This window comes from Delphinus delphis, chromosome X (genome assembly GCF_949987515.2).
Source record: "Delphinus delphis chromosome X, mDelDel1.2, whole genome shotgun sequence".
NCBI classification, from domain to species: Eukaryota; Metazoa; Chordata; class Mammalia; order Artiodactyla; family Delphinidae; genus Delphinus; species Delphinus delphis.
In genome coordinates this window covers 111,177,096-111,204,684 of record NC_082704.1, presented here as the reverse complement: position 1 = coordinate 111,204,684, position 27,589 = coordinate 111,177,096, and the positions used below count along the sequence as shown (strand labels likewise).

Below are 27,589 nucleotides of genomic sequence, written 5' to 3'. Positions count from 1 at the left end.
ATCCAGCCTCATCCACCACAACACAGGCACTAGCCCCCTCCACCAGGAAGCCTACACAACCCACTGAACCAACCTTAGCCACTGGAGACAGACATCAAAAACAGGAGGAACTACAAACCTGCAGCCTGCAAAAACGAGACCCCAAACACAGTAAGATAAACAAAATGAGAAGACAGAAAAACACACAGCAGATGAAGGAGCAAGATAAAAACCCACCAGACCTAACAAATGAAGAGGAAATAGGCAGTCTACCTGAAAGAGAATTCAGAATAATGATAGTAAGGTTGATCCGAAATCTTGGAGATAGAATGGACAATAGATTGGACAAAATGCAAGAATCAGTTAACAAGGACCTAGAAGAACTAAAGATGAAACAAGCAACGATGAACAACACAATAAATGAAATTAAAAGTACTCTAGATGGGATCAATAGCAGAATAACTGAGGCAGAAGAACGGATAAGTGACCTGGAAGATAAAATAGTGGAAATAACTACTGCAGAGCAGAATAAAGAAAAAAGAATGAAAAGAACTGAGGACAGTCTCAGAGACCTCTGGGACAACATTAAACGCACCAACATTCGAATTATAGGGGTTCCAGAAGAAGAAGAGAAAAAGAAAGGGACTGAGAAAATATTTGAAGAGATTATAGTTGAAAACTTCCCTAATATGGGAAAGGAGATAGTTAATCAAGTCCAGGAAGCACAGAGAGTCCCATACAAGATAAATACAAGGAGAAATACGCCAAGACACATATTAATCAAACTGTCAAAAATTAAATACAAAGAAAGCATATTAAAAGCAGCAAGGGAAAAACAACAAATAACACATAAGGGAATCCCCATAAGGTTAACAGCTGATCTCTCAGCAGAAACCCTACAAGCCAGAAGGGAGTGGCAGGACATACTGAAAGTGATGAAGGAGAAAAACATGCAGCCAAGACTACTCTACCCAGCAAGGATCTCATTCAGATTTGATGGAGAAATTAAAACCTTTACAGACAAGCAAAAGCTGAGAGAGTTCAGCACCACCAAACCAGCTTTACAACAAATGCTAAAGGATCTCCTCTAGGCAAGAAACACAAGAGAAGGAAAAGACCTATAATAACGAACCCAAAACAATTTAGAAAATGGGAATAGGAACATACATATCGATAATTACCTTAAATGTAAATGGACTAAATGCTCCCACCAAAAGACACAGATTAGCTGAATGGATACAAAAACAAGACCCTTATATATGCTGTCTACAAGAGACCCACTACAGACCTAGAGACACATACAGACTGAAAGTAAGGGGATGGAAAAAGATATTCCATGCAAATGGAAACCAAAAGAAAGCTGGAGTAGCAATTCTCATATCAGACAAAATAGACTTTAAAATAAGGACTATTAAAAGAGACAAAGAAGGACACTACATAATGATCAAGGGATCGATCCAAGAAGAAGATATAACAATTGTAAATATTTATGCACCCAACATAGGAGCACCTCAATACATAAGGCAAATACTAACAGCCATAAAAGGGGAAATCGACAGTAACACATTCATAGTAGGGGACTTAAACACCCCACTTTCACCCATGGACAGATCATCCAAAATGAAAATAAATAAGGAAACACAAGCTTTAAATGATACATTAAACAAGATGGACTTAATTGATATTTATAGGACACTCCATCCAAAAACAACAGAATACACATTTTTCTCAAGTGCTCATGGAACATTCTCCAGGATAGATCATATCTTAGGTCACAAATCAAGCCTTGGTAAATTTAAGAAAATTGAAATTGTATCAAGTATCTTTTCTGACCACAACGCCATGAGACTAGATATCAATTACAGGAAAAGATCTGTAAAAAATACAAACACATGGAGGCTAAACAATACACTACTTAATAATGAAGAGATCACTGAAGAAATCAAAGAAGAAATCAAAAAATACCTAGAAACAAATGACAATGGAGACACAACGACCCAAAACCTGTGGGATGCAGCAAAAGCAGTTCTAAGGGGGAAGTTTATAGCAATACAAGCCCACCTTAAGAAGCAGGAAACATCTCGAATAAACAACCTAACCTTGCACCTCAAGCAATTAGAGAAAGAAGAACAAAAAAACCCCAAAGCTAGCAGAAGGAAAGAAATCATAAAAATCAGATCAGAAATAAATGAAAAAGAAATGAAGGAAACAATAGCAAAGATCAATAAAACTAAAAGCTGGTTCTTTGAGAAGATAAACAAAATAGATAAACCACTAGCCAGACTCATCAAGAAAAAAAGGGAGAAGACTCAAATCAATAGAATTAGAAATGAAAAAGGAGAGGTAACAACTGTCACTGCAGAGATAAAAGAGATCATGAGAGATTACTACAAACAACTCTATGCCAATAAAATGCACAATCTGGAAGAAATGGACAAATTCTTAGAAATGCACAACCTGCCAAGACTGAATCAGGAAGAAATAGAAAATATGAACAGACCAATCACAAGCACTGAAATTGAAACTGTGATTAAAAATCTTCCAACAAAGAAAAGCCCAGGACCAGATGGCTTCACAGGCGAATTCTATCAAACATTTAGAGAAGAGCTAACACCTATTCTTCTCAAACTCTTCCAAAATATAGCAGAGGGAGGACCACTCCCTAACTCCTTCTACGAGGCCACCATCACCTTGATACCAAAACCAGACAAGGATGTCACAAAGAAAGAAAACTACAGGCCAATATCACTGATGAACATAGATGCAAAAATCCTCAACAAAATACTAGCAAACAGAATCCAACAGCACATTAAAAGGATCATACACCATGATCAAGTGGGGTTTATTCCAGGAATGCAAGGATTCTTCAATATACGCAAATCTATCAATGTGATAAACCATATTAACAAATTGAAGGAGAAAAACCATATGATCATCTCAATAGATGCAGAGAAAGCTTTTGACAAAACTCAACACCCATTTATGATAAAAACCCTGCAGAAAGTAGGCATAGAGGGAACTTTCCTCAACATAATAAAGGCCATATATGACAAGCCCACAGCAAACATCATCCTCAATGGTGAAAAACTGAAAGCATTTCCACTAAGATCAGGAACAAGACAAGGTTGCCCACTCTCACCACTATTATTCAACATTGTTTTGGAAGTTTTAGCCACAGCAATCAGAGAAGAAAAGGAAATAAAAGGAATCCAAATTGGAAAAGAAGAAGTAAAGCTGTCACTGTTTGCAGATGACATGATCCTATACATAGAGAACTCTAAAGATGCTACCAGAAAACTACTAGAGCTAATCAATGAATTTGGTAAAGTGGCAGGATACAAAATTAATGCACAGAAATCTCTGGCATTCCTATATACTAATGATGAAAAATCTGAAAGTGAAATCAAGAAAACACTCCCATTTACCATTGCAACAAAAAGAATAAAATATCTAGGAATAAACCTACCTAAGGAGACAAAAGACCTGTATGCAGAAAATTATAAGACACTGATGAAAGAAATTAAAGATGATATAAATCGATGGAGAGATATACCATGTTCTTGGATTGGAAGAATCAACATTGTGAAAATGACTCTACTACCCAAAGCAATCTATAGATTCAATGCAATCCCTATCAAACTACCACTGGCATTTTTCACAGAACTAGAACAAAAAATTTCACAATTTGTATGGAAACACAAAAGACCCCGAATAGCCAAAGCAATCTTGAGAACGAAAGAAGGAACTGGAGGAATCAGGCTCCCTGACTTCAGACTATACTACAAAGCTACAGTCATCAAGACGGTATGGTACTGGCACAAAAACAGAAAGATAGATCAATGGAACAGGATAGAAAGCCCAGAGATAAACCCATGCACATATGGACACCTTATCTTTGATAAAGGTGGCAGTAATGTACAATGGAGAAAGGACAGCCTCTTCAATAAGTGGTGCTGGGAAAACTGGACAGGTACATGTAAAAGTATGAGATTAGATCACTCCCTAACACCATACACAAAAATAAGCTCAAAATGGATTAAAGACCTAAATGTAAGGCCAGAAACTATCAAACTCTTAGAGGAAAACATAGGCAGAACACTCTATGACATAAATCAAAGCAAGATCCTTTCTGACCCACCTCCTAGAGTAATGGAAATAAAAACAAAAATAAACAAATGGGACCTAATGAAACTTCAAAGCTTTTGCACAGCAAAGGAAACCATAAACAAGACCAAAAGACAACCCTCAGAATGGGAGAAAATATTTGCAAATGAAGCAACCGACAAAGGATTAATCTCCAAAATTTACAAGCAGCTCATGCAGCTCAATAACAAGAAAACAAACAACCCAATCAAAAAATGGGCAGAAGACCTAAATAGACATTTCTCCAAAGAAGATATACAGACTGCCAACAAACACATGAAAGAATGCTCAACATCATTAATCATTAGAGAAATGCAAATGAAAACTACAATGAGATATCATCTCACACCAGTCAGAATGGCCATCATCAAAAAATCTAGAAACAATAAATGCTGGAGAGGGTGTGGAGAAAAGGGAACACTCTTGCACTGCTGGTGGGAATGTGAATTGGTTCAGCCACTATGGAGAACAGTATGGAGGTTCCTTAAAAAACTACAAATAGAACTACCATATGACCCAGCAATCCCACTACTGGGCATATACCCTGAGAAAACCAAAATTCAAAAAGAGTCATGTACCAAAATGTTCATTGCAGCTCTATTTACAATAGCCCGGAGATGGAAACAACCTAAGTGCCCGTCATCGGATGAATGGATAAAGAAGATGTGGCACATATATACAATGGAATATTACTCAGCCATAAAAAGAAACGAAATTGAGCTATTTGTAATGAGGTGGATAGACCTAGAGTCTGTCATACAGAGTGAAGTAAGTCAGAAAGAAAAAGACAAATACCGTATGCTAACACATATATATGGAATTTAAGAAAAAAATGTCATGAAGAACCTAGGGGTAAAGCAGGAATAAAGACGCAGACCTCTTAGAGAACGGACTTGAGGTTATGGGGAGGGGGAAGGGTGAGCTGTGACAGGGCGAGAGAGAGTCATGGGCATATACATAGTAACAAATGCAGTAAGGTAGATAGCTAGTGGGAAGCAGCCGCATGGCACAGGGATATTGGCTCGGTGCTTTGTGACAGCCTGGAGGGGTGGGATGGGGAGGGTGGGAGGGAGGGAGACGCAACAGGGAAGACATATGGGAACATATGTTTATGTATGACTGATTCACTTTGTTATAAAGCAGAAACTAACACACCATTGTAAAGCAATTATACCCCAATAAAGATGTTAAAAAAAAAAAAAAAAAAAAGGATATAATGAAGGAAGGAAGCTTGGAGCATGAGGAAGGAAGAAAGAACAAAATCCACAGGGACTTCCTTGGAGGTCCAGTGGTTAAGGCTCAGCGCTTCCACTGCAGGGGCACGGATTTCATCCCTGGTCAGGGAACTAACACCCTACATGCTGCGTGGTGCAGCCAAAAGAACTTTTTTAATCATAAGAACAATAAAAAGAAAGTGCAGAAATACACATGCAAAGAAAGTAGATCATTCATACATTGCTGGTGGGAATGTAAAATGGTACAGCTACACTGGAGAACAGTTTGCCAGGATTTTACAAAACTCAACTTACTATTACCATAGGACCCAGCTACTGTGCTCTTGGGTGTCAGCCCAGAGAAATGAAAACTGATGTTCATACAGAAACCTATCCATGGGCATGCACAGTATAGTAGTTTTACTCCAAACAGCCGAAAACGAGAAACAACCCAGCCATCCTTCAACTGGTGAACAGACAGAGAAGCCAGGGTACACTCATACCGTGCAGTAGTACTCAAAAATAAAACAGGACTGATTTACACAGCAACCTAGATAAGCCTCCAGGGCATTACGGTGAGTGAAAAAAGGCAATCCCAAAAGGTTACATACTATGTGAGTCTATGTAAAACTCTTGAAATGACAAAATTATAACGAAGGAAAACAGATTAGTAGTTGCTGAGGGCAGGGACAGGCATGGTAGCGGTAGGAGCATGAGAGGACAAAGGTGGGTGTGGGTTTAAAGGGCAAAAGGGAGAATCCTTGTGGTGATGGAAATGTTCTGAATCTTCACTGTGATGGAAGATGTCGTGAAATTATATAAAACTGAATACACACACACACACGAACATACACATATATACAAATAAAACTGAAGACATCTCGATAAAAATCTGTGGATTTTATCAATGTCTATATCCTGGTTGTGATATTGTACTATAGTTTTGCAAGGTGTTATCTTTGGAGGAAACCGGGTAAAATATACACACGATCTCTCTGCATTATTTTTTACAACTGCATGCCCAGCTAAAATCTTCTTAAAGTAAACCTTTTCATTTTTAATCAGGAAAAGCTACCACTAGTTCATATTAGGGGTGTTCGTAAACCTAGATTAAATCGTGCTACTTGTAATATGTATTATTACAAACTCACCAAAATTGGGAGGGATGAAGAAATATGAAGTATCTTACCACTCTCACCTTCCAAGAGAGCTGGGTATTTCATCTGAGTGTTATCTTCCAGGCTGCTTACTGCTTCCGCCAATATTTCTGGAAGGAAAACGTTTTTCAAATGCTGTGAGAAATGACTCCCACCCTCATACCTATAGCTGATGAAACTATCCTCCCGTAATGAAGCAAAAATAGATATTGACAAACAAAGGAAAACCAAAAGTATTTGTCACTAACTGACTTATACTTAGAAAATACGTACAAGAAAACCTTCTAGCAGAAAACCTATAATAGAATTCTGGAGCATTAAGAAGCAGAAAGAACAATGGAAGGAACAGAAATATGCATGCAGAGAAACTAGATCACTCATACATTGCTGGCAGGAAGGGAAAATGGTACAGCTGCACTGGAAAGCAGTTTGACAATTTCTTATAAAACTAAGGGTGCAGTTACCATAGGACCCAGAAATTGCAGTCTCGGGCATTCATCCAAAGAAGTGAAAACTTGTGTGAAAGAGTGAACTGAAGCAAAATTTGAAACTATGAATGAATATTCATATCACCTTTACGCCTAACAGTCAAAAACAGGAAACGCAGAGGTTTTCAACAGATGAACAGAAAAATAAACCCTGGTACATCCACACCACGAAATACTAGTCAGCAATAAAAAAGAAGGAACCACTGATACAACAGTGTGAATGAATCTCCAGGGAATTGCACTGAGGGAAGAAGCCTCAAACACCACATGATTCCAAGTATATAACAACGATGAAGGGACAAATAATAGATCTGGAGAAGAGATTCATAGTTATCATGCAACAGGGCAGAGGGTAGGAGTAGGGGGCAAATGTCAATAGGAAGGGGACGGGTGTGGTTATAAAAGAGCAATATGAGAGATCGTACTGCTGATGGGACTGTTTCAGGGCTTGCCTCTGGTAGAAGGTACGTGAACCTGCGCATATGATAAAACTGTAGAGAACTAAATACACACTCATATTAATGCAAGTGAAACTGGGGACAGCTCCAAAATATCTGTGGATGGTATCATGTCACTATCTTGGTTGTGATAATTTTCTATCATTCTGCAAGTTGATACCATTTTACAGTTGTAAATACCATTGGGGAAAAGTGGGTAAAGAGAACACAGGATCCTTATGTACTATTTATTATAACTGCATGTGCAGCTAAACTTTTCTGAAAATAAAAACTTTAATTAGCAAGAGCTACCACCATCTTACACTAAACAGACTGATGACTCTACATTCACTATGCTATATGTCAAAGTATCATTTCAAACTCACCCAAACTGGGAGGAATGCAGTGACATAATGAGGAAATATCTTGGCTACTGTTGTTTTCCAATTAAAGTGGATAATTTGCTGTCTCAGGGCTCTTTTCTAGGTAGTTTGAGCTTTTAACAACATTTCTAAAAACAAAACACTTTCAACTACTAAAAGATAAGAATTCTCAACCATGAATTCTATTTTGCCTCATTTTTTTTGGCCGCACCACGTGGCATGCAGGATCTTAGTACCCAGAGCAGGGAACGGACCCGTGCTCCCTGCAGCGTTAGCGCGGAATCTTAACCACAGGACCTCCAGAGAAGTCGCTGAAACATGTATTCTATATCGGGCAAAACAATCCTTCAAGAATGAAGCAGATTTGGGACTTCACTGGTGGCGCACTGATTAGGAATCCGCCTGCCAATGCAGGGGACACGGGTATGAACCCTGCACTGGGAAGATGCCACATAGCGAGAAGCAAGTAAGCCCGTGCTCCACAGGTACTGACCCTGCGCTCTAGAGCCCGCAATACACAACTACTAAGCCCTCGGGCAACAACTACTGAAGCCCGAGCACCTAGAGCCCATGGTCCGCAACAAGAAAAGCCACCGCACGGAGAAGCCCACGCACCGCAACAGAGAGTAACCCCCGCTCGCCCCAACTAGAGAAAGCCTGCACCCAGTAACAAAGACTGAACGCAGCCAAAAATAAATTAATCAATTAATTTTAGAAAAAGGAAAAAAAGGATAATAGGGAATACTACAACCCACTTTGCCTTCATAAGTTTGATAACTTCGAACAAATGGAAAATACTTCCAACATTACAAATACTAAAACTCAACGAAGATGGCATAGATAATCTAAATAGTCCGATAACCATCAAAGATATTAAATTTGCAATTAAAAAGCTCCCCAAAAGATATCTACAAACCCACATGATTTCACTGGAGATTTTTACCAAACATTTAGGGAATTAACACTAATTTATCATTTACTCCTCCATAAAATACAAGAAGAGGAAATCCTTATTCATTTTACGAGGCTAGTATGCTCTGATACCAAAACCACACAGAGATAACACACAGAAAAGAAAACTACACACCAATATCTTTCATGAACTTGGACACATAAATTCTTAATCAAATATTTGCCAACCAAATCAATTATGTATTCAAAGGATTATACACCATGACCAAGAAGGATTTAACCCAGGTATGCAAGGCTCGTCCAACAATGGAAAACCTATCAATATACTCCATCATATCAGCAGGCTAACGAACAAGAACCATGTGATCATGGACATAGAAAAAACATTTGCAAAACACTCTCAGCAAGTTAGGAAGAGAGGGAAACCGCCCCAACTTAATAATGATCATCCACCGAAACCAAGAGTTCTCATCATGTTAAGTGGTGAACGACTGAATGCTTTCTTCCCAAGATCACAAACAAAGCAAGGATGTCCACTCTCACCACTCTTATTCAACATAATACTGGAGATTCTAGCCACTGCAATAATGCAATAAAAAGGATCAAAAAGCATACACATTGGACAGGAAGCAATATAATGGTCCCCACTTGCAGCTGGCATAATGCAAGAAGGATGGCTATGTAGAAAATCCCAAGGAATTGCTCAAAAAAGACTCTTAAAACTAGTAAGTGAGTTCATCCAGGTCACAGAATACAAGATCAACATTCTAAAATTAAGCTTAATTCTATCTACAGTTGACCCTTGAACAATGTGAGCTTTAGGGGCACCGACTCTCCACGCAGTCAAAATCCACATGTAACTTTATAAATGGTAGTCGTATCTGCAGTTACCCATCTGTGGATTCAACCAACCTCGGACTCTATAGTACTATAGTATTTACTGAAAAAAATCCACATGTAAGTGGACCCACACAGTTCAAAGCTATGCTGATCAAGGGTCAACTGTACTAACAATGACCACGTGTAACCCAAATTAAAAACATAATACCATTTACATCTCCAAAAAAATAGAATACTTCAGCAAAAACTGATTTTCTTTTTATTTTACTTTATAATATTTTACTCCTTATTTAGTTATTTTTCGTTGTGTTGGGTCTTCGCTGCTACGCGCGGGCTTTCTCTACTTGCGTCACATGGACGCTACTCTTCGTTGCGGTGCACGGGCTTCTCATTGCTGTGGCTTCTCTTGTTGCAGAGCACGGGCCCTAGGTGCACCGGATAAGTAGTTGAGGCACACGGGCTTAGTTGCTCCACAGCATGTGGGATATTCCCGAACCAGGGATTGAACCCACATCCCCGGCATTGCCAGGTGGATTCTTAACCACCGCGCCTCCAGGGAAGTACCAACCACAAACTTATTTTTAAAAGATGTATAGGATCTATATTCTGAAAATAACAAAATGATGATTTAAAAAATCAAAGAAGACCTCAATACATACAGACAGACGTACAATGCTCATGGAGGAGAAGATTAAATATACGCAATATGTAAGTTCTTCTCAAGTTGACCTGTGGTTTTAACACAATTCCCATCAAAATCCCAGCAATTCTGGGGTGAAACATAAACAAGCTTATTCTAAAATTAGGATGGGGGACATTTCCCTGGTGGTGCAGTGGTTAACGCTCCGCGCTCTCAGTGCAGGGGGCCCAGGTTCAATCCCTGGTCAGGGAACTAAATCCCACATACGTGCCGCAACTGAGCGTTTGAGTTCGCATGCCACAACTAAGGAGCCCGCGTGCCGAAACTAAGGAGCACAGCTGCCGCAACTCAGACCCAGTGCAACCAAAAAAATACATATTTAAAAAATAAGTAAATAAAAATAAAAAATACAATTAGGATGGAAAGGCACAGGAACTACCATATTTAGACTGATTTTGAAAAAGCAGAAAAGTATGAGGAATCATTCTACCTGATGGCAAGGCTTACTGCATAACAAAAATAATCACAATGTTGTGGTTTCGCAGGGGGGTAGAAACATAGATCCGTGGAACAAAATAGAGATCCCAGAAATAGATCTACACAAATATGCCTAATTGGCTTTTGATTAAGGTACAAAAGCAATTCAATGGAGCAAACATGGTACTGCGGCAACTGGATACCATAGGCAAAAAAAACAAAAGAACCTCAACCTACATCTCACACCTTTTACAAAATTAACACACATATGAAATGTTAACTGTAAAACCTTTAGAAAAAAACAAAGGAGAAAAAAAATTGGCATCAAGAACTAAACAAAGAGTTCATAGACGCGATAGCTAAAGTAAAATCCATAAAAGGAAAATACAGCGGGAACCTCACAAAAACTAACAACTTTCTCTCTGCAAAACAAAACAAAACAAAACAAAAAAACCAGTAGACAGGATGAAAAGGAAACCTGCAGAAAGGAAGAACATATTTGCAAACCACATATCCAACAAAAGACCAGTATCCACAAATATCTAAACAACTCCCAAAACTCAGCATTAAAAAGAAAGAAAACAAATTGTAAGACAGAAGAGATATTTCAGAGAAAGAACATATAGATGGAAAAATTATCACATGTAAAGATGTTGTATATCACTATCCAAAGGCAAATACATATTAAACCCACAATGAAATATTATTACACTATACACCTACCAGAAGGGATAAAAGTTTAAAAATACTGAAAACACCAAATGCTGGTGAGGATGCAGAGAAAATGAATCACTTATACATTGCAGGTGGGAATATAAAATCACTCATTCTGAAAACAGCTTGCCCGTTTCTTATAAAACTAAACAGGCAATAATCATACTACCCAGCAACTGTGCTCTTGCACCTTTATCAAACGGAAATGAAAACTGCGTTCAGACAGAAACCTACACATTAATGTTCACAGAAACTTTACTACTCATAGCTAAAGACTGGAAACAACCCAGATGTCCTTCACGAGGTGAACAGATAAACAAATCATGGTTGTGCTCAGCAATAAAAAGGAAGGAACTACTGATACATGCAGCAACTTGCATGAATCTCCAGGGAATTATGCTGAGTGAGAAAAAGGCAATCCTTAAATATTAACGACTATATGACTCCATTAATAGAACATTGTCCTGCAATGACAAAATTATAACGAGGAAGAACATATTCGTATTTGGATGGCTTAAAGATGAAGGCAGGGAAGGAATGACAAGAAGGAGGTGGGTGTGGTTATAAAAAGCCAAAGGAGGAATCCCGGGAGTGATAGAACAGTTCTGTATCATGAATGTAGTGGTGAATACCTGAACCTAAACACGTCATAAAAGTGTGGGAACTACATGCACACACACAGACACACACACAAATGAATACAAGTTAAGCTGGGGTCATCTGAATAGATCTCTGGATCATATCAATGTCAAAATCCCAGTTGAGATATTTTACTATCTTTTTGCAGAATACTACTATTGGGAAGTATTGGGTAAAGGGTACACAGGATCTGCCTATTTTTTCTTGCAACTACACGTGATTCTGAAATATCTCAAAATGAAAAGTTTCATGTTGAAAACGCAGCCACTAAGAATTAACATTAAGAATGCTGATGGATCTAGGTTAGAGTGTATCATAATAGGGATCATTTCAAACTCACCAAAAGAAGCAGTGAGGAAGGAATTTTCTGAATCAGTATCTTCGTCACTGTCACTTTCCTGTACCATTGGATAATTTATTGTCTCACAACGCATTTCTGGGCCGGATTCTGTTTGAACAACATTTTGGTAAGTAAAACATTTTCAAGTGCTGAAAGACAAGAAATCTCAACAGTAATTTTTATTTCAGGCAAAACTATCCTTCAGGAATGAAGGAAAAATAAACACATCCGCAGACAAAGGAAAACTAAACACAAACTGTTACTGACTGACTTACCCTTAAAAACTGGCTAAAGGAAACTCATCTGACCAAAAGGATATAATGAAGGAAGGAAGCTTGGAGCATGAGGAAGGAAGAAAGAACAAAATCCACAGGGACTTCCTTGGAGGTCCAGTGGTTAAGACTCAGCGCTTCCACTGCAGGGGCACGGATTTCATCCCTGGTCAGGGAACTAACACCCTACATGCTGCGTAGTGTAGCCAAAAGAACTTATTTAATCATAAGAATAATAAAAAGAAAGATCAGAAATACACATGCAAAGAAACTAGATCATTCATACATTGCTGGTGGGAATGTAAAATGGTACAGCTGCACTGGAAAACAGTTTGCCAGGATTTTACAAAACTCAACTTACTATTACCATAGGACCCAGCTACTGTGCTCTTGGGTGTTAGCCCAGAGGAATGAAAACAGATGTTCATAGAGAAACCTATCCATGGGCATGCACAGTATAGTAGCTTTACTCCAAACAGCCGAAAACGAGAAACAACCCAGCCATCCTTCAACTGGTGAACAGACAGAGAAGCCAGGGTACACTCATACCGTGCAGTAGTACTCAAAAATAAAACAGGACTGATATACACAGCAACCTAGATGAGCCTCCAGGGCATTACGGTGAGTGAAAAAAGGCAATCCCAAAAAGTTACATACTATGTGAGTCTATGTAAAACTGTTGAAATGACAAAATTATAACGAAGGAAAACAGATTAGTAGTTGCTGAGGGCAGGGACAGGCATGGTAGCGGTAGGAGCATGAGAGGACAAAGGTGGGTGTGGGTTTAAAGGGCAAAAGGGAGAATCCTTGTGGTGATGGTAATATTCTGAATCTTGACTGTGATGGAAGATGTCGTGAATTAATATAAAACTGAATACACAGACACACACAAACATAAACATACACATATATACAAATGAAACTGAAGACATCTCAATAAAAATCTGCGCATTTTATCAATGTCTATATCCTGGTTGTGATACTGTACTATAGTTTTGCAAGGTGTTAACTTTGGGGGAAACTGGGTAAAGTAGACACACGATCTCTCTGCATTATTTTTTACAACTGCACGCCCAGCTAAAATCTTCTTAAAGTAAACCTTTTCATTTTTTATCAGGAAAAGCTACCACTAGGTCATATAAGGGTGTTCATAAACCTAGATTAAATCGTGCTACTTGTAATATGTATCATTACAAACTCACCAAAATTGGGAGGGATGAAGAAATATGAAGTATCTTACCACTCTCACCTTCCAAGAAAGCTGGGTATTTCATCTGAGGTTTATCCTCCAGGCTGCTTTCTGTTGTCACAGAGTTTTCTGTAAGGAAAACTTTTTTCAAATGCTGTGAGAAAAGACTCGCACCCTCATACCTATAGCTGATGAAACTATCCTCCCGTAATGAAGCAAAAATAGATATTGACAGACAAAGGAAAACCAAATGTATTTCTCACTAACTGACTTATACTTAGAAAATAGCTACAAGAAGACCTTCTAGCAGAAAACCTATAACAGAATTCTGGAGCATTAAGAAGGAGAAAGAACAATGGAAGGAACAGAAATATGCATGCAGAGAAACTAGATCACTCATACATTGCTGGCAGGAAGGGAAAATGGTACAGCTGCACTGGAAAGCAGTTTGACAATTTCTTATAAAACTAAGGGTGCAGTTACCATAGGACCCAGAAATTGCAGTCTCAGGCATTCATCCAAAGAAGTGAAAACTTGTGTGAAAGAGTGAACTGAAGCAAAATTTGAAACTATGAATGAATATTCATATCACCTTTACGCCTAACAGTCAAAAACAGGAAACGCAGAGGTTTTCAACAGATGAACAGAAAAATAAACCCTGGTACATCCACACCACGAAATACTAGTCAGCGATAAAAAAGAAGGAACCATTGATACAACAGTGTGAATGAATCTCCAGGGAATTACACTGAGGGAAGAAGCCAGTCTCAAACACCACAAGATTCCAAGTATATAACAATGCTGAAGGGACAAATAATAGATCTGGAGAAGAGATTCATAGTTATCATGCAACAGGGCAGAGGGTAGGACTAGGGGGCAAATGTCAATAGGAAGGGGACGGGTGTGGTTACAAAAGAGCAATATGAGAGATCGTGGTGGTGACGGGACTGTTTCAGGGCTTGCCTGTGGTAGGAGGTACGTGAATATGCACATATGATAAAACTGTAGAGAACTCAATACACACACATATTAATGCAAGTGAAACTGGGGACAGCTCCAAAATATCTGTGGATGGTATCATGTCACTATCTTGGTTGTGATAATTTTCTATCATTCTGCAAGTTGATACCATTTTACAGTTGTAAATACCATTGGGGAAAAGTGGGTAAAGAGAACACAGGAACCTTCTGTACTATTTATTATAACTGCATGTGCAGCTAAACTTTTCTGAAAATAAAAACTTTAATTAGCAAGAGCTACCACCGTCTTACACTAAACAGACTGATGACTCTACATTCACTATGCTATATGTCAAAGTATCATTTCAAAGTCACCAAAACTGGGAGGAATGCAGTGACATAATGAGGAAATATCTTGGCTACTGTAGTTTTCCAATTAAAGTGGATAATTTGTTGTCTCGGGGCTCTTTTCTAGGTAGTTTGAGCTTTTAACAACATTTCTAAAAATAAAACACTTTCAACTACTAAAAGATAAGAATTCTCAACCATGAATTCTATTTTGCCTTATTTATTTTGGCCGCACCACGTGGCATGCAGGATCTTACTACCCAGAGCAGGGATAGGACCCGTGCCCCCTGCAGGGTTAGCACGGAATCTTAACCACAGGACCGCCAGAGAAGTCGCTGAAACATGTATTCTATATCGGGCAAAACAATCCTTCAAGAATGAAGCAGTTTTGGGACTTCCCTGGTGGCGCACTGATTAGGAATACGCCTGCCAATGCAGGGGACACGGGTACGAGCCCTGCTCTGGGAAGATGCCACATGCCGCGGAGGAACTAAGCCCGTGCGCCACAACTACTGAGCCTGCGCTCTAGAGCCCGCGAGACACAACTACTGAGCCCTCGTGCCACAACTACTGAAGCCCAGGCACCTAGAGCCCGTGCTCCGCAACAAGAAAAGCCACCGCAAGGAGAAGCCCACGCACCGCAACAGAGAGTAACCCCTGCTCGCCCCAACTAGAGAAAGCCTGCACCCAGTAACAAAGACCGAACGCAGCCAAAATAAATTAATCAATTAATTTTAGAAAAAGGAAAAAAAGGATAATAGGGAATACTACAACCCACTTTGCCTTCATGAGTTTGATAACTTCGAAGAAATGGAAAACACTTCCAACATTACAAATACTAAAACTCAACGAAGATGGCATAGGTAGTCTAAAGAGTCCTATAAACGTCAAAGATATCACATTTGCAATTAAAAAGCTCCCAAAAAGGTATCTACAAGCCCAGATGATTTCACTGGAGATTTTCACCAAACATTTAAAGAATTAACACTAATTTATCATTTACTCCTCCATAAAATACAAGAGGAGGAAATCCTTACTCATTTTATGAGGCTAGTATGCTCTGATACCAAAACCACACAGAGATAACACACAAAAAAGAAAACTACACACCAATATCTACCATGAACTTGGACACATAAATTCTTAATCAAATATTTGCCAACCAAATCAATTATGTATTCAAAGGATTATACACCATGACCAAGAAGGATTTAACCCAGGTATGCAAGGCTGGTCCAACAATGGAAAACCTTTCCATATACTCCATCATATCAGCAGGCTAACGAACAAGAACCATGTGATCATGGACATAGAAAAATCATTTGCAAAAAACTTTCAGCAAGTTAGGAAGAGAGGGAAACCGCCCCAACTTAATAATGATCATCCACCGAAACCAAGAGTTCTCATCATGTTAAGTGGTGAACGACTGAATGCTTTCTTCCCAAGATCACAAACAAAGCAAGGATGTCCACTCTCACCACTCTTATTCAACATAATACTGGAGATTCTAGCCACTGCAATAATGCAATAAAAAGGATCAAAAAGCATACACATTGGACAGGAAGCAATATAATGGTCCCCACTTGCAGCTGGCATAATGCAAGAAGGATGGCTATGTAGAAAATCCCAAGGAATTGCTCAAAAACACTCTTAAAACTAATAAGTGAGTTCATCCAGGTCACAGAATACAAGATCAACATTCTAAAATTAAGCTTAACTCTATATACAGCTGACCCTTGAACAATGTGAGCTTTAGGGGCACCAACTCTCCACGCAGTCAAAATCCACATGTAACTTTATAAATGGTAGTTGTATCTGCATCTGTGGATTCAACCAACCTCGGACTCTATACTACTATAGTATTTACTGAAAAATATCCACATGTAAGTGGACCCACACAGTTCAAAGCCATGTTGTTCAAGGGTCAACTGCACTAACAATGACCACGTGTAACCCAAATTAAAAACATAATACCAGAAAATTGAAACTGTATCAAGTATCTTTTCTGACCACAATGCCATGAGACTAGATAGCAATTACAGGAAAAGATCTGTAAAAAATACAAACACATGGAGGCTAAACAATACACTACTTAATAACCAAGTGATCACTGAAGAAATCAAAGAGGAAATCAAAAAATACGTAGAAACAAATGACAATGGAGACACAACGACCCAAAACTTGTGGGATGCAGCAAAAGCAGTTCTACGGGGGAAGTTTATAGCAATACAAGCCCACCTTAAGAAACAGGAAACATCTAGAATAAACAACCTAACCTTGCACCTCAAGCAATTAGAGAAAGAAGAACAAAAAAACCCCAAAGCTAGCAGAAGGAAAGAAATCATAAAAATCAGATCAGAAATAAATGAAAAAGAAATGAAGGAAACAATAGCAAAGATCAATAAAACTAAAAGCTGGTTCTTTGAGAAGATAAACAAAACAGATAAACCACTAGCCAGACTCATCAAGAAAAAAAGGGAGAAGACTCAAATCAATAGAATTAGAAATGAAAAAGGAGAGGTAACAACTGACACTGCAGAAATAAAAGAGATCATGAGAGATTACTACAAGCAACTCTATGCCAATAAAATGGACAATCTGGAAGAAATGGACAAATTCTTAGAAATGCACAAACTGCCAAGACTGAATCAGGAAGAAATAGAAAATATGAACAGACCAATCACAGGCACTGAAATTGAAACTGTGATTAAAAATCTTCCAACAAAAAAAAGCCCAGGACCAGATGGCTTCACAGGCGAATTCTATCAAACATTTAGAGCAGAGCTAACACCTATCCTTCTCACACTCTTCCAAAATATAGCAGAGGGAGGAACACTCCCAAACTCCTTCTACGAGGCCACCATCACCTTGATACCAAAACCTGACAAGGATGTCACAAAGAAAGAAAACTACAGGCCAATATCACTGATGAACATAGATGCAAAAATCCTCAACAAAATACTAGCAAACAGAATCCAACAGCACATTAAAAGGATCATACACCATGATCAAGTGGGGTTTATTCCAGGAATGCAAGGATTCTTCAATATACGCAAATCTATCAATGTGATACACCATATTAACAAATTGAAGGAGAAAAACCATATGATCATCTCAATATATGCAGTGAAAGCTTTTGACAAAATTCAACACCCATTTATGATAAAAACCCTGCAGAAAGTAGGCATAGAGGGAACTTTCCTCAACATAATAAAGGCCATATATGACAAGCCCACAGCAAACATCATCCTCAATGGTGAAAAACTGAAAGCATTTCCACTAAGATCAGGAACAAGACAAGGTTGCCCACTCTCACCACTCTTATTCAACATAGTTTTGGAAGTTTTAGCCACAGCAATCACACAAGAAAAGGAAATAAAAGGAATCCAAATCGGAAAAGAAGAAGTAAAACTGTCACTGTTTGCAGATGACATGATCCTATACATAGAGAACCCTAAAGATGCTACCAGAAAACTACTAGAGCTAATCAATGAATTTGGTAAAGTGGCAGGATACAAAATTAATGCACAGAAATCTCTGGCATTCCTATATACTAATGATGAAAAATCTGAAAGTGAAATCAAGAAACAACTCCCATTTACCATTGCAACAAAAAGAATAAAATATCTAGGCATAAACCTACCTAAGGAGACAAAACACCTCTATGCAGAAAATTATAAGACACCGATGAAAGAAATTAAAGATGATACAAATAGATGGAGAGATATACCATGTTCTTGGATTGGAAGAATCAAGATTGTGAAAATGACTCTACTACCCAAAGCAATCTATAGATTCAATGCAATCACTATCAAACTACCACTGGCATTTTTCACAGAACTAGAACAAAAAATTTCACAATTTGTATGGAAACACAAAAGACCCCGAATAGCCAAAGCAATCTTCAGAACAAAAGAAGGAACTGGAGGAATCAGGCTCCCTGACTTCAGACTATACTACAAAGCTACAGTTATCAAGACGGTATGGTACTGGCACAAAAACAGAAAGATAGATCAATGGAACAGGATAGAAAGCCCAGAGATAAACCCATGCACATATGGACACCTTATCTTTGATAAAGGTGGCAGGAATGTACAGTGGAGAAAGGACAGCCTCTTCAATAAGTGGTGCTGGGAAAACTGGACAGGTACATGTAAAAGTATGAGATTAGATCACTCCCTAACACCATACACAAAAATAAGCTCAAAATGGATTAAAGACCTAAATGTAAGGCCAGAAACTATCAAACTCTTAGAGGAAAACATAGGCAGAACACTCTATGACATAAATCAAAGCAAGATCCTTTCTGACCCACCTCCTAGAGTAATGGAAATAAAAACAAAAATAAACAAATGGGACCTAATGAAACTTCAAAGCTTTTGCACAGCAAAGGAAACCATAAACAAGACCAAAAGGCAACCCTCAGAATGGGAGAAAATATTTGCAAATGAAGCAACCGACAAAGGATTAATCTCCAAAATTTACAAGCAGCTCATGCAGCTCAATAACAAAAAAACAAACAACCCAATCCAAAAATGGGCAGAAGACCTAAACAGACATTTCTCCAAAGAAGATATACAGACTGCCAACAAACACATGAAAGAATGCTCAACATCATTAATCATTAGAGAAATGCAAATCAAAACTACAATGAGATATCATCTCACACCAGTCAGAATGGCCATCATCAAAAAATCTAGAAACAATAAATGCTGGAGAGGGTGTGGAGAAAAGGGAACACTCTTGCACTGCTGGTGGGAATGTGAATTGGTTCAGCCACTATGGAGAACAGTATGGAGGTTCCTTGGAAAACTACAAATAGAACTACCATATGACCCAGCAATCCCACTACTGGGCATATACCCTGAGAAAACCGAAATTCAAAAAGAGTCATGTACCAAAATGTTCATTGCAGCTCTATTTACAATAGCCCGGAGATAGAAACAACCTAAGTGCCCATCATCGGATGAATGGATAAAGAAGATGTGGCACACATATACAATGGAATATTACTCAGCCATAAAAAGAAACGAAATTGAGCTATTTGTAATGAGGTGGATAGACCTAGAGTCTGTCATACAGAGTGAAGTAAGTCAGAAAGAAAAAGACAAATACCGTATGCTAACACATATATATGGAATTTAAGAAACAAAAATGTGTCATGAAGAACCTAGGGGTAAGGCAGGAATAAAGACGCACACCTCCTAGAGAATGGACTTGAGGTTATGGGGAGAGGGAAGGGTGAGCTGTAACAGGGCAAGAGAGAGACATGGACATATACACACTAACAAACGTAGTAAGGTAGATAGCTAGTGGGAAGCAGCCGCATGGCACAGGGATATTGGCTTGGTGCTTTGTGACAGCCTGGAGAGGTGGGATAGGGAGGGTGGGAGGGAGGGAGACGCAAGAGTGAAGAGATATGGGAACATATGTATATGTATAACTGATTCACTTTGTTATAAAGCAGAAACTAACACACCATTGTAAAGCAATTATACACCAATAAAGATGTTAAAAAAATAATAATAATACCATTTACATCTCCAAAAAATAAATACTTCAGCAAAAACTGATTTTCTTTTAATTTTTATTTTATTTTATAGTATTTTACTTCTTATTTATTTTTGGTTGCGTTGGGTCTTCGCTGCTACGCGCGGGCTTTCTCTACTTGCGTCAAGCGGACGCTACTCTTCGTTGCAGTGCGCAGGCTTCTCATTGCTGTGGCTTCTCTTGTTGCAGAGCACGGGCCCTATGTGCACGGGTTAAGTAGTTGAGGCACACGGCCTTAGTTGCTCCACGGCATGTGGGATATTCCCGAACCAGGGATCGAACCCACATCCCTGGCATTGCCAGGTGGATTCTTAACCACCGCGCCTCCTGGGAAGCACCAAGCACAAACTTACTTTTAAAAGATGTATAGGATCTATATCCTGAAAATAACAAAATAATGATTTAAAAAATCAAAGAAGACCTCAATACATACAGACAGACGTACAATGCTCATGGAGGACAAGATTCAATATACGCAAGATGTTACTTCTTCTCAAGTTGACCTGTGGTTTTAACACAATTCCCATCAAAATCCCAGCAATTCTGGGGTGAAACATAAACAAGCTTATTCCAAAATTAGGATGGGGGACATTTCCCTGGTGGCGCAGTGGTTAACGCTCCACGGTCTCAGTGCAGGGGGCCCAGGTTCAATCCCTGGTCAGGGAACTAAATCCCACATACGTGCCGCAACTAAGCGTTTCAGTTCGCATGCCACAACTAAGGAGCCCGCGTGCTGAAAGCAAGGAGCACAGCTGCCGCAACTCACACGCAGCGCAACCAAATAAATACATATTTAAAAAATAAGTAAATAAAAATAAAAAATACAATTAGGATGGAAAGGCACAGGACCTACCATATTTAGACTGATTTTGAAAAAGCAGAAAAGTATCAGGAATCATTCTACCTGATGGTAAGGCTTACTGCATAACAACAATAATCACAACGTTGTGGTTTGGCAGGGGGTAGAAACATAGATCCGTGGAACAAAATAGAGATCCCAGAAATAGATCTACACAAATATGCCTAATTGGCTTTTGATTAAGGTACAAAAGCAATTCAATGGAGCAAACATGGTACTGCGGCAACTGGATACCATAGGCAAAAAAAACAAAAGAACCTCAACCTACATCTCACACCTTTTACAAAATTAACGCACATACGAAATGTTAACTGTAAAACCTCTAGAAAAAAACAAAGGAGAAAAAAAATTGGCATCAAGAACTAAACAAAGAGTTCATAGACGCGATAGCTAAAGTAAAATCCATAAAAGGAAAATACAGCGGGAACCTCACAAAAACTAACAACTTTCTCTCTGCAAAACAAAACAAAACAAAACAAAAAAACCAGTAGACAGGATGAAAAGGAAACCTGCAGAAAGGAAGAACATATTTGCAAACCACATATCCAACAAAAGACCAGTATCCACAAATATCTAAACAACTCCCAAAACTCAGCATTAAAAAAAAAGAAAACAAATTATAAGACAGAAGAGATATTTCAGAGAAAGAACATATAGATGGAAAAATTATCACATGTAAAGATGTTGTATATCACTATCCAAAGGCAAATACATATTAAACCCACAATGAAATATTATTACACTATACACCTACCAGAAGGGATAAAATTTTAAAAATACTGAAAACACCAAATGCTGGTGAGGATGCAGAGAAAATGAATCACTTATACATTGCAGGTGGGAATATAAAATCACTCATTCTGAAAACAGCTTGCCCGTTTCTTATAAAACTAAACAGGCAATAATCATACTACCCAGCAACTGTGCTCTTGCGCCTTTATCAAAGGGAAATGAAAACTGCGTTCAGACAGAAACCTACACATTACTGTTCACAGAAACTTTACTCCTCATAGCTAAAGACTGGAAACAACCAGGATGTCCTTCACGAGGTGAACAGATAAACAAATCATGGTTGTGCTCAGCAATAAAAAGGAAGGAACTACTGATACATGCAGCAACTTGCATGAATCTCCAGGGAATTATGCTGAGTGAGAAAAAGGCAATCCTTAAATATTAACGACTATATGACTCCATTAATAGAACATTGTCCTGCAATGACAAAATTATAACGAGGGAGAACACATTCGTATTTGGATGGCTTAAAGATGAAGGCAGGGAAGGAATGACAAGAAGGAGGTGGGTGTGGTTATAAAAAGCCAAAGGAGGGATCCTGGAAGTGATAGAACAGTTCTGTATCATGACTGTAGTGGTGAATACCTGAACCTAAACACGTCATAAAACTGCGCAGAACTATATACACACACACAGACACACACACAAATGAATACAAGTTAAGCTGGGGTCATCTGAATAGATCTCTGGATCATATCAATGTCATAATCCTAGTTGTGATATTTTACTATCTTTTTGCAGAATACTACTATCAGGAGGTATTGGGTAAAGGGTACACAGGATCTGCCTATTTTTTCTTGCAACTACATGTGATTCTGAAATATCTCAAAATGAAAAGTTTAATGTTGAAAACGCAGTCACTAAGAATTAATACTAAGAATGCTGATGGATCTAGGTTAGAGTGTATCATAATAGGGATCATTTCAAACTCACCAGAAGAAGCAGTGAGGAAGGAATTTTCTGAATCAGTATCTTCGTCACTGTCACTTTCCTGTACCATTGGATAATTTATTGTCTCACAACGCATTTCTGGGCCGGATTCTGTTTGAACAACATTTTGGTAAGTAAAACATTTTCAAGTGCTGAAAGACAAGAAATCTCAACAGTAATTTTTATTTCAGGCAAAACTATCCTTCAGGAATGAAGGAAAAATAAACACATCCGCAGACAAAGGAAAACTAAACACAAATTGTTACTGACCGACTTACCCTTAAAAACTGGCTAAAGGAAACTCATCTGACCAAAAGGATATAATGAAGGAAGGAAGCTTGGAGCATGAGGAAGGAAGAAAGAACAAAATCCACAGGGATTTCCCTGGCGGTCCAGTGGTTAACACTCAGCGCTTCCACTGCAGGGGCACGGATTTCATCCCTGGTCAGGGAACTAACACCCTACATGCTGTGTGGTGCAGCCAAAAGAACTTTTTTAATCATAAGAATAATAAAAAGAAAGTGCAGAAATACACATGCAAAGAAACTAGATCATTCATACATTGCTGGTGGGAATGTAAAATGGTACAGCTGCACTGGAAAACAGTTTGCCAGGATTTTACAAAACTCAACTTACTATTACCATAGGACCCAGCTACTGTGCTCTTGGGTGTCAGCCCAGAGGAATGAAAACTGATGTTCATACAGAAACCTATCATTGGGCATGCATAGTATAGTAGCTTTACTCCAAACAGCCGAAAACGAGAAACAACCCAGCCATCCTTCAACTGGTGAACAGACAGACAAGCCAGGGTACACTCATACCGTGCAGTAGTACTCAAAAATAAAAAAGGACTGATATACACAGCAACCTAGATGAGTCTCCAGGGCATTACGGTGAGTGAAAAAAGGCAATCCCAAAAGGTTACATACTATGTGAGTCTATGTAAAACTGTTGAAATGACAAAATTATAAAGAAGGAAAACAGATTAGTAGTTGCTGAGGGCAGAGACAGGCATGGTAGCGGTAGGAGCATGAGAGGACATAGGTGGGTGTGGGTTTAAAGGGCAAAAGGGAGAATCCTTGTGGTGATGGAAATGTTCTGAATCTTCACTGTGATGGAAGATGTCGTGAAATTATATAAAACTGAATACACATACACACACACAAACATAAACACACACATATATACAAATAAAACTGAAGACATCTCAATAAAAATCTGCGGATTTTATCAATGTCTATATCCTGGTTGTGATATTGTACTATAGTTTTGCAAGGTGTTATCTTTGGGGGAAACTGGGTAAAGTAGACACACGATCTCTCTGCATTATTTTTTACAACTGCATGCCCAGGTAAAATCTTCTTAAAGTAAACCTTTTCATTTTTAATCAGGAAAAGCTACCACTAGCTCATATTAAGGGTGTTCGTAAACCTAGATTAAATCGTGCTACTTGTAATATGTATCATTACAAACTCACCAAAATTCGGAGGGATTAAGAAATATGAAGTATCTTACCACTCTCACCTTCCAACAAAGTTGGGTATTTCATCTGAGGTTCATCTTCCAGGCTGCTTTCTGTTGTCACAGATTTTTCTGTAAGGAAAACTGTTTTCAAATGCTGTGAGAAATGACTCCCACCCTCATACCTATAGCTGATGAAACTATCCTCCCGTAATGAAGCAAAAATAGATATTGACAGACAAAGGAAAACCAAATGTATTTCTCACTAACTGACTTATACTTAGAAAATACCTACAAGAAGACCTTCTGGTAGAAAATGTATAATAGACTTCTGGAACTTTAGAAGGAGAAAGAACAATGGAAGGAACAGAAATATGGATGCAGAGAAAGTAGATCACTCATACATTGCTGGCAGGAAAGGAAAATGATACAGCTGCACTGGAAACAGTTTGACAATTTCTTATAAAACTAAGGGTGCAGTTACCATAGGACCCAGAAATTGCAGTCTTGGGCATTCATCCAAAGAAGTGAAAACTTGTGTGAAAGAGTGAACTGAAGCAAAATTTGAAACTATGAATGAATATTCATATCACCTTTACGCCTAACAGTCAAAAACAGGAAACGCAGAGGTTTTCAACAGATGAACAGAAAAATAAACCCTGGTACATCCACACCACGAAATACTAGTCAGCGATAAAAAAGAAGCAACCACTGATACAACAGTGTGAATGAATCTCCAGGGAATTACACTGAGGGAAGAAGCCTCAAACACCACATGATTCCAAGTATATAACAACGATGAAGGGACAAATAATAGATCTGGAGAAGAGATTCATAGTTATCATGCAACAGGGCAGAGGGTAGGAGTAGGGGGCAAATGTCAATAGGAAGGGGACGGGTGTGGTTATAAAAGAGCAATATGAGAGATCGTGCTGCTGATGGGACTGTTTCAGGGCTTGCCTGTGGTAGAAGGTACGTGAACCTGCACACATGGTAAAACTGTATAGAACTAAATACGCACACATATTAACGCAAGTGAAACTGGGGACAGCTCCAAAATATCTGTGGATGGTATCATGTCACTATCTTGGTTGTGATAATTTTCTATCATTCTGCAAGTTGATACCATTTTACAGTTGTAAATACCATTGGGGAAAAGTGGGTAAAGAGAACACAGGATCCTTATGTACTATTTATTATAACTGCATGTGCAGCTAAACTTTTCTGAAAATAAAAACTTTAATTAGCAAGAGCTACCACCATCTTACACTAAACAGACTGATGACTCTACATTCACTATGCTATATGTCAAAGTATCATTTCAAACTCACCCAAACTGGGAGGAATGCAGTGACATAATGAGGAAATATCTTGGCTACTGTTGTTTTCCAATTAAAGTGGATAATTTGCTGTCTCAGGGCTCTTTTCTAGGTAGTTTGAGCTTTTAACAACATTTCTAAAAACAAAACACTTTCAACTACTAAAAGATAAGAATTCTCAACCATGAATTCTATTTTGCCTCATTTTTTTTGGCCGCACCACGTGGCATGCAGGATCTTAGTACCCAGAGCAGGGAACGGACCCGTGCTCCCTGCAGCGTTAGCGCGGAATCTTAACCACAGGACCTCCAGAGAAGTCGCTGAAACATGTATTCTATATCGGGCAAAACAATCCTTCAAGAATGAAGCAGATTTGGGACTTCACTGGTGGCGCACTGATTAGGAATCCGCCTGCCAATGCAGGGGACACGGGTATGAACCCTGCACTGGGAAGATGCCACATAGCGAGAAGCAAGTAAGCCCGTGCTCCACAGGTACTGACCCTGCGCTCTAGAGCCCGCAATACACAACTACTAAGCCCTCGGGCAACAACTACTGAAGCCCGGGCACCTAGAGCCCATGGTCCGCAACAAGAAAAGCCACCGCACGGAGAAGCCCACGCACCGCAACAGAGAATAACCCCCGCTCGCCCCAACTAGAGAAAGCCTGCACCCAGTAACAAAGACTGAACGCAGCCAAAAATAAATTAATGAATTAATTTTAGAAAAAGGAAAAAAAGGATAATAGGGAATACTACAACCCACTTTGCCTTCATAAGTTTGATAACTTCGAACAAATGGAAAATACTTCCAACATTACAAATACTAAAACTCAACGAAGATGGCATAGATAATCTAAATAGTCCAATAACCATCAAAGATATTAAATTTGCAATTAAAAAGCTCCCCAAAAGATATCTACAAACCCACATGATTTCACTGGAGATTTTTACCAAACATTTAAAGAATTAACACTAATTTATCATTTACTCCTCCATAAAATACAAGAGGAGGAAATCCTTGCTCATTTTATGAGGCTAGTATGCACTGATACCAAAACCACACAGAGATAACACACAGAAAAGAAAACTACACACCAATATCTTCCATGAACTTGGACACATAAATTCTTAATCAAATATTTGCCAACCAAATCAATTATGTATTCAAAGGATTATACACCATGACCAAGTACGATTTAACCCAGGTATGCAAGGCTCGTCCAACAATGGAAAACCTATCCATATACTCCTTCGTATCAGCAGGCTAACGAACAAGAACCATGTGATCATGGACATAGAAAAATCATTTGCAAAAAACTCTCAGCAAGTTAGGAAGAGAGGGAAACCGCCCCAACTTAATAAAGATCATCCACCGAAACCAAGAGTTCTCATCATGTTAAGTGGTGAACGACTGAATGCTTTCTTCCCAAGATCACAAACAAAGCAAGGATGTCCACTCTCACCACTCTTATTCAACATAATACTGGAGATTCTAGCCACTGCAATAATGCAATAAAAAGGATCAAAAAGCATACACATTGGA

At 38.7% G+C, this 27,589-nt stretch overlaps 1 protein-coding gene across 1 annotated transcript in view; it reads right to left on the bottom strand.

Annotated features, from left to right (window-relative positions):
- The window catches only part of BEND2 (BEN domain containing 2), a 118,875-nt gene that overhangs the window by 54,506 nt on the left and 36,780 nt on the right, over positions 1–27,589 (bottom strand). The window contains exons 7-8 of the mRNA XM_060002081.1: positions 12,364–12,471; positions 6,488–6,603 (exon numbers count right to left, since the gene is read on the bottom strand). Coding sequence (XP_059858064.1) covers positions 6,488–6,603; positions 12,364–12,471 — 224 coding nt within the window. The remainder of the gene's footprint in view (positions 1–6,487; positions 6,604–12,363; positions 12,472–27,589) is intronic.